The sequence below is a fragment of the Falco peregrinus genome, chromosome 6 (assembly GCF_023634155.1).
Source record: "Falco peregrinus isolate bFalPer1 chromosome 6, bFalPer1.pri, whole genome shotgun sequence".
NCBI classification, from domain to species: Eukaryota; Metazoa; Chordata; class Aves; order Falconiformes; family Falconidae; genus Falco; species Falco peregrinus.
The window spans coordinates 33,710,008-33,723,904 of record NC_073726.1 but is presented as its reverse complement, the minus strand read 5'-3'; the positions used below and the strand labels follow the sequence as shown (position 1 = coordinate 33,723,904).

General features: G+C 39.5%; 1 protein-coding gene across 7 annotated transcripts in view; it reads right to left on the bottom strand.

Moving 5' to 3' along the window:
- The window catches only part of OSBPL8 (oxysterol binding protein like 8), a 92,762-nt gene that overhangs the window by 53,609 nt on the left and 25,256 nt on the right, over positions 1 to 13,897 (bottom strand). For 4 of the 7 annotated variants that reach the window (XM_055809318.1, XM_055809319.1, XM_055809320.1 and 1 more), the window contains one exon: positions 9,143 to 9,246. Coding sequence is in view for 4 of the 7 variants with exons in the window: in XM_027785655.2 (XP_027641456.1) it covers position 9,143 (1 nt within the window). In the remaining 3 variants the exon portion in view is untranslated. Of the gene's footprint in view, positions 1 to 3,798; positions 3,836 to 9,142; positions 9,247 to 11,050; positions 11,069 to 13,897 lie in introns of those variants that run through there. The other 3 variants (XM_055809315.1, XM_055809317.1, XM_055809316.1) reach the window with 2 other exon arrangements.

Here is a 13,897-nt window from a genome sequence, read left to right as displayed (position 1 = left end):
AATTCCAAAGGTTTCTTCAAGCTGTCAAGACACAATCATTTCTCATGTAGTACCTAACAGTAATTTGGAGCGTAAGCAAGCTCTGCATACAAGTTTTACCAAAGCATGAACCGAATTCAGTGATGTTAACTCAGTAATACCCACAGGGTTACAAGCTACAAGTTCACTATTAAATTCGCGCTCCTTTGTTAGTCTGCAAACTCAATTTAGGTCCTGCAAAGACTGCCAGCACTGTCAGAAAGGCTCCCTTCCTGCAAAATACAGTATGTAACACCTGACATAGAATATCTTCTGGTAAGCACTTTGTGTCCCTGGGGATTCAGGGTGGACTTTTGAGAAATTCAATCTATAAAGCTGAAAGATAATTAGCAGGAGAGTTTTAAAATCTCCTTTTGATATAAAGCATTATAAAGGTTAAGAACACAAATGTCTATCTACACTGTAGCAGCCACTAACAAGATGTCCCCCTCCTTCCAAAATGCCTCATCCTGATGCTCAGACATTTACTTTAGGGTAAGAGGGAAGACAAGGCAAGCTAGAACATACCCACTGCTTTGAGCAGGGTATAGTGATTAAGAGGCTTTCATCTTTTTCCTATAAAAGGCTAGTGACCTGATTTTTATAGGTGCCTGTCTAATCATAACTGTAAAATCCGCATGACTTCATGCAATTAGCGATCTCTGTAAAGATATGCTTTAAGCACCTAAAACCTTGAAAGACAAGAGATGGAAACAAAGCAAGCAATTATAAGGGAAAGAAAGGAGTACTTGGAAAGGAGAGAGGAAAGGGAAAAGTTATGCTAATAACAAACCTGAGTTTTCAAAATGCCATTAAATCAAACACCTACCAGTCAAAAGCAGATTTTTTTAAGAGAGTATATTTAATTAGTACATATTAATAGATAATTCAGCAATTTGTAGAGGCTCCTTTGCTGCTGTTTATAGCTTCTGATGGATTGATTATATAAACGCTATAAAAATGCCTGGTACATACTTAAGTCATCCAGTTACTGACAATGTTTGATGGTCCTATAGTTAATTTTGAAGTAATCTGAAGCACAGAATGATTTTATCCTGGAATTTCAATACATTCACAGAATAAAACCAACGGTGATATTGAAAGAGGGTCATTTACTCTAGTGACCTTGCTCACTTGTGAAAGGAAAGTTAGCATGAATGAATAAATGATGTTTCTAGTTAAATATATTTTCTTATTTGTCCAAAATACCAAAACAAAACTTACAGGTTTGGACTCATGTGTCCCCATGTACCTGCAGTGAAATCTTGGCAAACCAATCAAAAGCTCTAGGTCTCAAAAAACACACTCAGTTTCTGACTGAGCTTCAAAGTGCTCACAATTTTTAGTGAGTTTTGGTGAGGACAACCAAAACATGATTATATTTTTACTTTTATTTTTTAGATGTTCCTGAGCAACTCCTCACCTAAGGAAATGATCAGGGGGCTGGAACATGTCTCTTGTGAAGAAGGGTGAGAGAGCTGGGGCTGTTCAGCCTAGAAAAGAGAAGGCTCCAAGGAGACCTTACTGCAGTCTTTCAGTTACACAATGAGGGCTTATAAGAAAGAAAAAGGTTTTTACCAGAGCCTCTAGCAACCGGACAATGGGCAATAGTTTCAGACTGGAAAAGGACAGACTGAGATTAGACATAGGAAAGAAATTTTTACCATGAGGGTGGTGAGGCACTGGCACAGGTTGCACAGAGCAGCTGTGGATGCCCCATCCCTGGAGGTGTTCCAGGCCAGGCTGGATGGGGCTTTGAGCAACCTAGTCTAGTGGAAGGTGTTCCTCCCTGCAGCAGGGGGAGTTGACTAGAGGATCTTTAAGGTTCCTTTTCAACCCAAAATATTCTATGATTCTAGTACTTCTTCGGTTTCACATGCCATGTCTTCAACTTGCAAGATGGATTTGTCAGGCATATGCTCAACATGCCTGACAACATAAATAGCATTGCCAATGATTCCTTCCACTCAAAGGCCTCAAAGGGTGATTTACTTTTAGACTTTCACTCATCCAAGAGAAAGATGACTTCTGTCCATCCCTTCCCTCACCTGATTGAGTTTAAACCCATACCATGTATCTCCTTGAAGATGAGCTGAGGGTTGTTTTAGAGAAGAAACATCAGTTAGTATCAAAGCCTCCTCATGACTCTTTGGAGGACACATTTCAATACCAACAGAGCTATTAGAGTTGATAGTACATGCTTTGTTCAATTTGCTCATACTGGCCATGAAATTACTAAAATGTAGTTTGTCAGTATGATTCATACATCAGAACACACACAAATTGGGGTCTTTGCAGCCAATTTATTTAATCAGATAAAGCTATGGGGAAAAAAAAATAATCTTAAGCGGCAGATTTCCAGTTCTTCTGTTTCTATAATGAGAATGTGGAAGTGCCTACACTCTTGAAAATAGCAGAAGGACATCAGATATAGGAAAAGGTTTATTATAATTCAGTTCCACATTATTTTTTCATGTCTATAATAAGCGATACCAGCTAAGACCATGGCTTCTTGTCCTGGTTTCAGCTGGGATAGAGTTAGTTTTCTTCTTAGTAGCTAGTACAGTGCTGTGTTTTGGCTGGGATGTGAGAACACTGTTGACAGGGCACTGATGTTGTTAGTTGTTGCTGGTTGATGTTTATACTAAACTAAGGACTTTCTGGTTCCTTGGGCCCTGCCAGCGAGAGGGCTGGTGGGGCATGGAAAACTGGAAGGGAGCACAGCCAGGACAGCTGACCCCAACTGACCAAAGAGGTATTCCATAGCATATGGTGTCATGCTGAGTATAAAAACTGGGGGAAGAAGAAGGGGGGCACAGCTGACATTATGGCGTTTGTCTTCCCGAGTAACCATTAACGTGTGATGCAGCCCAGCTTTCCTGGGGATGGCTGCACACCTGCCTGCCCATGGGAAGTGGTGAGTGAATTCCTTGTTTTGCTTCACCTATTACATTGTTCTTATCTAAACCCTTGAGTTTTACCTTCCTTTCTGATCCTCCTCCCCATCCCTCTGGATGAGGGGGAGTGAGCAAGCGGCTGCGTGGGGCTTGGTTGCCGGCCAGGGTTAAACCACGACACTTCTGCAAGGATTTCTCACCAAAAAGAAAGAATTCATGCCTGTACTTCTCCCTTCCCCACATATGTAAACTTTTAATCCCATGCAAAATTATTCTCCAATCATACAATCATACTAATGCCCATGAACCAATGCCGCTAATGAATCTCCAGCTGCAAGCATGCACATATATACACACACTGAAGTTTTCTCTATCACCACACCAGATCCAATCCTTGTTTAAGTATTACAGTATATACACCTGATAATTTCTGAAGGTGTTATTTTAATAAGTGAACTATATAGCACTGTAAACAGACAAGTTCAAAACTAAAACTGTTTCTGAACCGTTATTTCCATGTCTTTTTAATCTATACTACAGTAACATTGGCAAGTTTCATTTCAAACTGATACATGTATCTTTTTCTCTTCCTTATAAGTAATTTCAGAGATTTACTTTTTTCTAGCCATGACTCGGAGAGGTGAAGGATAAACTTTTCCCACTTTAAAAAAAAAAAAAAAAAGGTTAATGTAGGGAAATATTTAGATAAGTAACATGCCAGGTAAAAATACTTTTCCAACAGTTGATTTTTATTGTAATTCAGCTTCTCCATTACAATGCAGAGAAAGACCTAGTATTTAGCCCAGCAGCCTATATGCAAAGATACATGCTAACTATTATTAACATATGTGAAAATATTCCGTTGGAGAGGGGAGTCACTTACTTGATGGTCCATGAGAGTCTCTGTTATCACCATGATGCTGTGTACACATACAATTGAAGAATGAAGAACAGCAAACATAAAAATCCAGGCCAGGAAGAAGCAAGTGCACAAAAGCAGCAGCAGCGGGAAAGAAGGACAATGAAAACAGTGTTAGTTCATAACTAAAATACAACATGCACCTCAATACCAAAGGTAAGACTTCAACAGACTTAGCAATTCAGAAAAGTTGAAGCAAAAAACCTGACAAATCTGCTTATAGAGAAGCCATTATTAGAAGCCATCATCACATATGGTTAGTAAACAGCAGCTGCCCCAACTGGTAATTCTGAGTAGAACCTCTCCATCAGCAATTTAGTGCTCACATGACTAGATACACATTGTATTTAAAGAAATTTTTAGTTGGAATGTTTTCAGAAGACTAAAGCTCTGAAGAAAGCTGAAATAACAAAATTTTTTTTCCCAAAACTGCTCCACTTTCAGACAGGTGTTTTGGAAAGCAAAAACTTCTAAGCCATCAGTAATGTGCAAGCACCCACTAATGCCAGATCCAAACCTAATTGCTTTATGCACATAAACATGAACTTAGAAGACAGATTCAGTTCATCTACAAACAGAGGTAACATTTTAAATTGCTTAGGATGCAAGATAAACAGTGCAGTTTTAAATGTAAGAGGGCATTTTATATTAAAGTATTTCCAAAGAATCAAGTTGTATAAAAAAAATTATTTGTCCCACTGAATGCATCAAACATAGGCACTACAGAAGAGTAATTACACCGTAATAGCCTGTGCTCTTTTTGACATTTGATCTGGAATCTTTTATAAATCATTGCTACCCAAGGCCACACTGGGGCTAAGATCCCACTGTGCTTAGCTATGTACAGATGTAAGGCAAGTTCCATCTATGTCTTAAAGGTTTTAATGTGTTGGAAATCCACGAACAACAGAAAAGGAGGAGAAAACAAGCATACAGATCAGCACAAACATTTCCTCCTTAAAAATAAAATAAATCCAAACATGCTTTATCTTTTACATCCCAAACAAAATTCTGCTCCATAAAGGAGAGAAATCCTTGCTCTGCTTTGAAGAGGATCTAATCTTGCCTCTCTGTTATCAGGACCAAGCAGTAAGAAATGTAAAATAGAAAACTAAAAATCTTAGCAAGCAGGAGTCTTGTCTTATACTCCTGATCTCAAAACATGGCTTTTTATCCCACACAGCTGCCTAGGGGTGTTAAATTGACACTGCAACGTGCAAATGTAAAGCACTGAGAATACAGCAACTGCAGTACACATCATTGGAAAGGCAAGGGAACCGTTCTTTCATACATTTGCACTTTCTGGAAAAGGACTTGATCAAATGAGAAGCTGAAATTAATAGTATGTGCACATGGTAAACAACCTTCTATCCCTGTCAGAGACTAAGTTTAGGTCAAAGAGTGAAACACTACTAAGCGAAACTCATGAATTTACCAGACAGGTTTAGGTACCAGTACATGAAATGCATTCAAGAATTCAACAGTTTTCAAGTCAAAGTGTTTCTTTTTAATGTACAGATAACACACTACAGCCTAGGAAACAATCTGTGTTTGGACTGAAGCTGTTATTATCCCGCAGTGGTTTTACATTCAAGAGAACAGCAACTGACAAGAAAGCAAGACAAAAGTCTGCAGTAACTGTACAGAGATCCAGGGATCGAGTGAAGGACTGGGCACGCCGCTATCAGCACCAGTCTGCTTTATTTTACACTAAGAGTTGGAAAGCAAGAGAAGAGAACTGGAAAATAAATTGTTACCAGACATAAAGGATCAGAAGTTTCTGCGACTCAGACAGCATGTTCACTCCCAGTGCGTACTTACATGTTGAAGAAACAGTGTGAAAAAGCACAGCAGCAAGTCCTGCCTCACTGCCTGCCTCTCAAGCAGCCTTGACCAAGATACAACATGACACCAGAGCAGGGCAACCCGTCACCTGAGACGATGCATGGGCTTTTTATGTAAATATTTTAGCATTGCATGGTTAATCCTATGAACTGGTACAAACAGCTCCTATGCCAGAGGCTGAAACACAAGCCTGTCTAACTCTGTCCCTGATCTTCTCCAACAGACATTCTGTTTACACATCAAACTGTCTCCGTTGCTGGCCAACCCCCTCTCTTCATTAGAGTTATATGGGCCTGTGTGTTTACCTAAAACCTGCAGAATACATATTCCTAAATATTCACGCAAGATGTTAAGATACTGAAATTTTGGCCAGAAAGACCTCTTCATTTTCCAATAGCCTACTGTACCTCTATCGTCTGCACTGATGACTGGGGAGTCAAACCCCTAAGGGAACAAAACATGACAGTTTTACGCCCTCTCTGTCACCTCCCAGAATTTTTATTCTACATATACACAATTAAGAGAAAAGTACACTTATTTCCAGAGAGATAGCCTACCCTTATTTTCACATTTATTTAATTGATGAATCTAAGTCATCTACATACTACCGAACAAGTCCTTTGACAAGTGAGGTTCTCAACACTATGAGATTGATTTAGCTTCCACGCAGGCACATTTAAAAATGCTGCTACCAAAACATACGAAATGTAGCTCTCCTCCCCATAAAGTTTTAGATTAAGATTAAGGAATAAAGCCAGCAATATAAACCATCACATGAGACAGCAGCCATAACTCTGGTTCCATACAAAAGCAGCTCTGTGTTTCAGAACAGTGCTATTTTTAGACACTCATTTCTCAAATAAGCTTATAACAACTGCTGCTACACTTAAAATTATCTCTCTCAACTTGTCTTACAAAACAAAATCCTTTTCCTGTTGAAGATTAGGGTAAAAGCGAAAACATATGTAACGCTAGCATGTCTTAATCTTACACTACAAAAAAGATAAGTTTTTTTAAAAATACTTACTAGACCTACAATCTAAATCTACAGCTAAATTCTTAATAGAGTTTAAATGCACGTTTTAAAGCCAAGTTAAGAGTTTTAACTCTGCTGAAGACAGACTTTTCCTGAAGGCAGCCTCTAATATATGTCAACCACTAATAATAATCACATTAAATTCAGGAGTACTAACCCAACTTGCAGAGGTGATAAGTAAAAAGGATCTCTGTTCTATGCTGCTGATGTATTTAAATAGAAGGACTGACCATGTAAGTTTTACCAAAGGCAGCATATTATGTTTTGGTAAAAATTAGAGCAGACTAGAAAGCTTCCTAAAGAAAAAAATCACTTAGAAAAAAATGGTTTAGAATATTACATGGGAACGTTTGGTGTAAATTCTGGGCCAGTGAGGTCTGTTTAAATTAAAGGACTATTTTACAGAAAAATTGGCAAAACCTGCTCTCAAACAAGAACTCAAACCAAAGCATCTAGTATTTTGCATTGCTTTAATGGTGCCAGATTACAGATAGTTTGCTGAGCTGTCATAACATTTGTGTCCAGATTCAAGGACATATCAAACTAATTATTAGACAGGAAAAACATTCATGTAATACTTTTCTCCTTAGATTGATTCTGGAAAGAAAAGCCCGCAGTATTAAGTTCTGTGATCTCCTCCTCTTTCTTCTGCACACAAGCCAAAAAATACATTAGAAAGCTGACACCTCTAAATAGGGCTTTTTTAGGTACCTTCTAGAAACTCCCCAAAGGACTTAAACCGTGTAGCAAGATGTTGATCGGTATTTTTCATGCATGTTTACAACTCATGTATTTCATAGGTTTTAATTAGACAAATGGAACTCTGAAAAAAAAATATTAGGTTGCAGCTAAAAGTCTGGAATATAGAAAAATCTGAAACTTAACCCTTCAAAAATTTTAAAATTCTAGTGTGTCAGGATTTGCACATACCCAAGGTCTTACAAATTACTGAGTACAATTTCTCTTAAAATATATGCTTTTAATTTTTAATATTTCGTTATCAATCTTTTACTATGGTATACGCCAGAACAAGTATATTAGACTCCCAGATAAGCTTTCAAAAATATTTTTAATAGCTGTAGTGCAACACACAAAACTTCACATTGTAACGGCAATTAAGATGGACTACTACTACCTGACTAGATGGTACTTTGATAAGAAATGCTTAGAGTAGCAAATCATAGTATAACGTCAGTTAAAAAACAAAACAAAACACTTCAGGTGCCTAAGCACACAGGATGAAAGGCAAACCTATCCTTACACTTACCATTTCCTTCCTGTGCTTTATACAAAAAGCACAGAAGGGTTCATAAAACATCTAAAGCCTCGTTTTAAGATACTGTCTTAAAATCATGCTATTGCGAAGGCATGTGACAAAAAGAAAACTATTTCAAGTTAAAGTTTTTTGTAAACTGGTATAATGTGTTTATTTTAAAAAAAACAAGGAGCACAGCAACTGAATTGACAGGATTTAAAAAAAAAGACAAAATATCCTGCTGCACAGGTGACGGTAGTATGACTCATAGTATGTTGCACCTGGGATATATATGCATTGGTCCTGCAACAATTGATTTGCTTATTACAGGAAAAAAAAGCCAAGGATTTTCTTAATGCACTGCAAAATAGCTTGCCTCCAAATTAATCACTTAAGATAAAAACAGTAATAAAACACTTGATCAAATTAATAGCTCCATGTAGTAGTTGAACCATCACAACTAAAGTTTGTCAGTAATGAGGTGTTAAACTACAGCTTCACCTCAGTTATGGAAAAAACATCCTCTTTTGCCTTTGGGAGGCAGTGCTTTGTAGCAGAAAGCAGCTTTGGAAACTAAAAAAACATTTCCTGCTTCAGCTATCAGACTGCTTCCACATAACAGCTTGTGGAAGAATTAAATTCATAAATAACTTCAACATTATGATGATAATCAATTAACTGTCATAGTTCCCACTAGCCTTTCCTGGTTTTAGATTGTGCTTAGAAAGAAAGAACTAGTATTTTCACCTAGCCCAGAAATTTTATAATTGGCAGATTACCAACTCTTACACCTGAAATAACTCTGACTATATTATCACTACTACTACCTTTTCTGCTCCTCATTCTACCAAGAAATACATTATTTTTTCTTTTGTCCATAGTCACCAACTAGTAAAGTGCCAATTATTAAGACTGAGAGGAGTACCTTTTTCTTTTGGGACTCTTATAAGCACCAAGGATCAAATCGAAGAACTAAATGTTCCTTGACATCCAGCCCTCTTGCCATAAGGGTCTAGTAAATTATGGGTGATAATACATGATATTCCAAATGCATTCACCAGAAAAGTATCGATTCAAACCAAACTAGAACAGATTCAAGCCATTTAACCCACTCCCTGAAAAAGCATCTTCATGTTCATATGATTACATGAAGCCACATTTGAGCTACTCACTGAATTTCTATCAAGTTCCCCATCAACTGGAACGGTCTCCATGCTGAAAGGGCCTGTTGTCTGTCTCCGTCAATTAGATTTCTTCCATCCTGCTACTCGAGATCCTGGAGGAGGAAAGAAAAATGTAATTCAACTGCAATAGCTGAAATCCACTAAAGAGCTACACTCTCTCTCCCCAGTGTTTTAAGAGAGTAAACAGTCTCCTAGTGTAAACTGCACATTACGGTTCCTTGCAAAGCATGCACATTACCCATGAAAATCAACTTTTTAAGAATGGACAGGATAGTTTCAAATTAAATGGTCAAAACAAAAGCTACTCACAGAGGTAACTTTAATTTTACAAATAAGGAAGAGTTATGCTGGAAGAACACAAGCAGGGAACAAAACCCCAACCCCACAGTTTTTGCCCTGTGTTTCCCCTTGTTCCAGAGTCCCCAGCAGTACACCTCTCTCACCTCGCAGGCACGTGCACACAAGCTGTTTGGGTACATAAAAGCTGTTCTTGAGGAATCAGAGTTTAGGGTTTCCCAGCATAACTCCAGAAACAGCTATGTTTTGCTTTGTGGAACCAAGACACTGAAATTAAATCATTTGTGCAAGCCAGCACTCTGTGGCAGAGCGAGCACTCAGCTGGTGGTCACCACACAAGGCCAGAATGCAATGCCTTGCTCTCTAGACGTTTCTTTTTTTTTTTTTTCCTAGAGAATGAAAGCGACAATAAACCTTAGTTTCACACCATATTTGAAGTCACCGGTGAGTCAAGAGAACGGTCTGGAATCAAGCAAAACTCAGCAGAAAAAACACCCCTTAATCATTCATACATTGAGTGGGTTTCAGGAGGGGAACAGACCAGAATGGGATGCCCACAGAGATGTCTGTCTCCAGTCCACTGTTCTGCTTCTCTCCCCAAGGCCCTGATCAGCAAAGGACACGAGCAAGATGATAAGGCTGTAAGCTGACCTGTTCAAAACAGTAAAGCCACTAACCCACAGGGAAAAAAATCCTGCAGTCCCACCCTCCACGGAGCCATACTCACACTGCCCTTCCCTCCAGCCAGAGCAAGTGCTTGGTCAGACATTAGTCCAAGGACTTTTTTTTTTTTTTTTTTTCTTTCTTTCTTTTTGTCTCGGGTGGAGTGACTGCACAGGAAGCAGCTAAATTACCAACCCGATTGCTAAACCAACACTTGAGTAAGAGCAGCGGTAGCATGGCGATGGTGACTGTTTTTTAAATCTACAATGGTAGCATATTGTGGTTAAGGTATACATCAAGCTATGGCTTCAGCTCAAGCTTTAGTAGAAACATTAACTGAGGACATAGGGGCAAGAAGGTGGAGGTGGGGGGAGGCATCACAGCCGCTCCAGGGAGCCTGAGGAGCACTCTGGGTGCAGGAGGATAGGAGATGGGCAAGCAGAGGACCAGGTGAACACACAACAAAATCCTGTGGTTCAGAGCTTGCCTCAGGAAATACACACTCATAAAAAAAAAAAAATCTCACTATAAAGAACAACCATTTGTTCAACTGCTTTCAATGTTTTTTATTATCATAATTTGGGGGGTTGTATTATATAAAGCACATTTGAATTAAAAATCCCTTAGGAAGAACATACGGTATTAACACACTACAGCAAGTTACCATAACATATACCACTGAAACACAAAAGGAAGCATTAATAAAAAGTTTAACAAAAAGACTGTGTGCTAAAGAAACTACAAAGTTTATAGTTCCCTATGACTCAGTCAAAGAACCGACGAGGATTTTACTCAAATACTTGAGTAATTACAGAGGTGGAACGTAACTGGGAAGCATATGGCTAGATGTTTCATGTAAATTAGAAATAGTAGACACCTAAAGGGAGATGACTACGAGTGATTAATTTGCATTAATAAAATGAAAGATGGCATTACCACAGAAAGAAGAATTCACCCCAGCAGCTCTGTTTCCCAGGGCAGCAGGCACTGCAACACACACCTTCCATACACCAGCAGAGAGATGCACAGCTGAGTAGTAAGTACTGGAGGCTGCTCGTTGTCATCTCTTCCTCACACACCCCTTCTCCCATTTTGGGTTCTATGATTAGCAGGCAATTTAGCAACACCAGGCTGCATACATATTCAATTTACGGAAATACTGAACTCAAACAGAACAAAAAGTCAGTGGCATTGCCAACTATACACTGATATTTAGAGCAGTTAGCCAGCTTTTGTAGTTATACAATGTAACCATACTCAAGTTATCAAAATAAACAGGTCTTTCCTGACAGTAGAAGTGTTCGCCCTAAAAGTGTTTTAAACCCATCTCTATTTTTAACAGACATTTTTAAACTCTTAATTTTTATTGTCAACACTCCTCGTGTACTCTCCTCCTCCAATTGTTCATGTGACCACAGCCACTACAGCCTTCCTTATCTCAGACTCAAGAGTAGTATCTTCAGACAGGTAACCTAATTTGTAATTCTTAGCAATCACGGTTGCTCATGGTCCCCAGGAAACTCATCATCTGGCAGGTCCCAACAACTGCAGAGAAGTTATCTGGGAAAGGGAGGGAGAAAATTCTGCCTGCTCACGTTCAAACAGACATGCAGAGTAGAGCAGGTGCAGAAATGGTTAAGAACTACCTTCCCCCATGTTGTTTAGATTATGAGTAGACAGCCAGCTTGGCTTATTTTTCTTGGCAAAAGGAAGGCTGAAAGTGAACAATATTGTTTCTGCAATATGCCAAAATAAATACCTAGGGAAGAAAAGGGATCTCTCAGCAAAAGGATACTGCCAAAAAGTCATATAAGTATGAACTTGGAGAACAGATTTGCTTGTGTAATTTTCAAATTACAGAATGCTTCCAATCATCTGAGCCCTAATGCTTTGAAACAACTTTCCTATCAATATAGGGAAAAAGAATTTAATTATTTGTAAATGCAGCCAGGTTATTATGAGGTGTGTTTCCACAAACAAGCAAGCAAGCTCTATTATGCTTTAGCCAATCTAACCATTAGATTTGAAGACACAACTCCAAATTTAAATCTCCATCTTTTTAGCTTTTAGGGGACATTTATGACATGCCCCTACTGCTCTTTCCATGTTCACAAGTGTTTCCAGTTTGGTTGGTTTGAGGCTTTAATTAACAGATGTTCCTACTTCAGAATCACAACCCTTAAGAGCTTAAATGTTCAGAAGGGAACACACAAACTGAAATTATTTGAAAAGAATTACATGATGGCATCCTAGCTAATCACCTATGTTTCTTTTATTGACAACAGATACAAACTGGCACTTAGGTGCTCATTTTAAAGCAGCTGTAGCAATTGAACAAATCATGCCACAAAATAAGCTACTTCTTGGTTCAAACATTTCACTAAATTTGGAGAATTTGCCTGATCTCATGGCTGAGATGCTTGCTATGCTACCACCTTTATCCTCACTGCTCCACCCCCCCCCGCCCCCCCCTACCCCCCCATGAGTTCCTAAATTTCAGCCAAGGTGCAGTCACAAACTGAAAGTGGTAGAGATGACCCCGAATCAATACATTTTCTGTCTAATCAGAAGGCTAAATTACTTGAACACCTGCATACTGTATTATACAGGCAGATTTTAGCCTTCTCCCTAAGTACTATCACCAACAGTCCTTAGATAAGGCATTCGCACTGTGATACTGTTTTGTGATCTGTTACAGCATCAGTGTACCCTCTTACACATCAGCGTCATACCTCATAGGCATGGTACAGCCTCACCTGTGACCTGCGTCAAGTGCACGGTGAAATGGCCACTGCATGCTGATCCAGCCTTTCCGAAGGAGAACTGTTCTGCAGGGTTCTGACCTCCCAACTGACCTGCTAAGTTCTGCTGGATGCTCGTTTTCTTTGCTTAAGGCCTAAAATAAGTTAACGCACTTAAATTTCTCAAGTTGGGTATCAAATAAGAGTATATTGTAAATTTCTTTAAGATGACACAGGCATAATACATTCACTTCCAACATCAATGCTGCAGCAAGCATGGGTGAGGCACACTCGGAGAAGAGAAACCTAGTTGTTTATGTTGGCATCAAGAAGGGTCAAAATTCACCTAGGTCCTTGCTGGAAAGCAGAGTCACAACAGTACCAGAGAACTGCTGTTCCACAGGGAATCATGGGATGCATGAGTTACGAAGGGACCTCTGGAGGTCATCTCGTCCAAACCCCCTTTCATGGGAGGGCATCTAGGCGGCTTTTGAAGATCTTCAAGGATGAGGACACCACAACCTCCCTGGGCAACCTATGCCCGTGTTCGGCCACCCTCACAGTAAATAAGTGTTTCTTGATGTTGAAAGGGAACCTCCTGTGTTTCAGTTTGTGCCCATTGCCTCCTGTCCTACTGCTAGGCACAACTGGAAAGAGCCTGGCTCTGTCACTTTAAGCCTTCCCTTCAGGTACAACGTACACACACTGATGAGACCCCCCCCACGCCTTCTCTTCTCCTGGCTAAACAGTCCCAGCTCTCTCAGCCTTCCTTCATATCAGAGATGACCCAGCCCCTTGATCATCTTTGTAGCCCTTCACCGGACTCTTGCTGGTATGTCCATGTCTCTCTTGTACTGGGGAGCCCAGAACTGGACCCAGAACTCAAAGTGTGGCCTCACCAGTGCTGAGTAGAGGTGGAGGATCATTACCCTTGACCTGCTGCCAATGCTTTGTCTAATGCATACAAGGATACCATTCATTATCTTTGTGGCAGGGGCACATTGCTGCTTCCTGTCCAACTTGCTAACCATCAGGATCACCA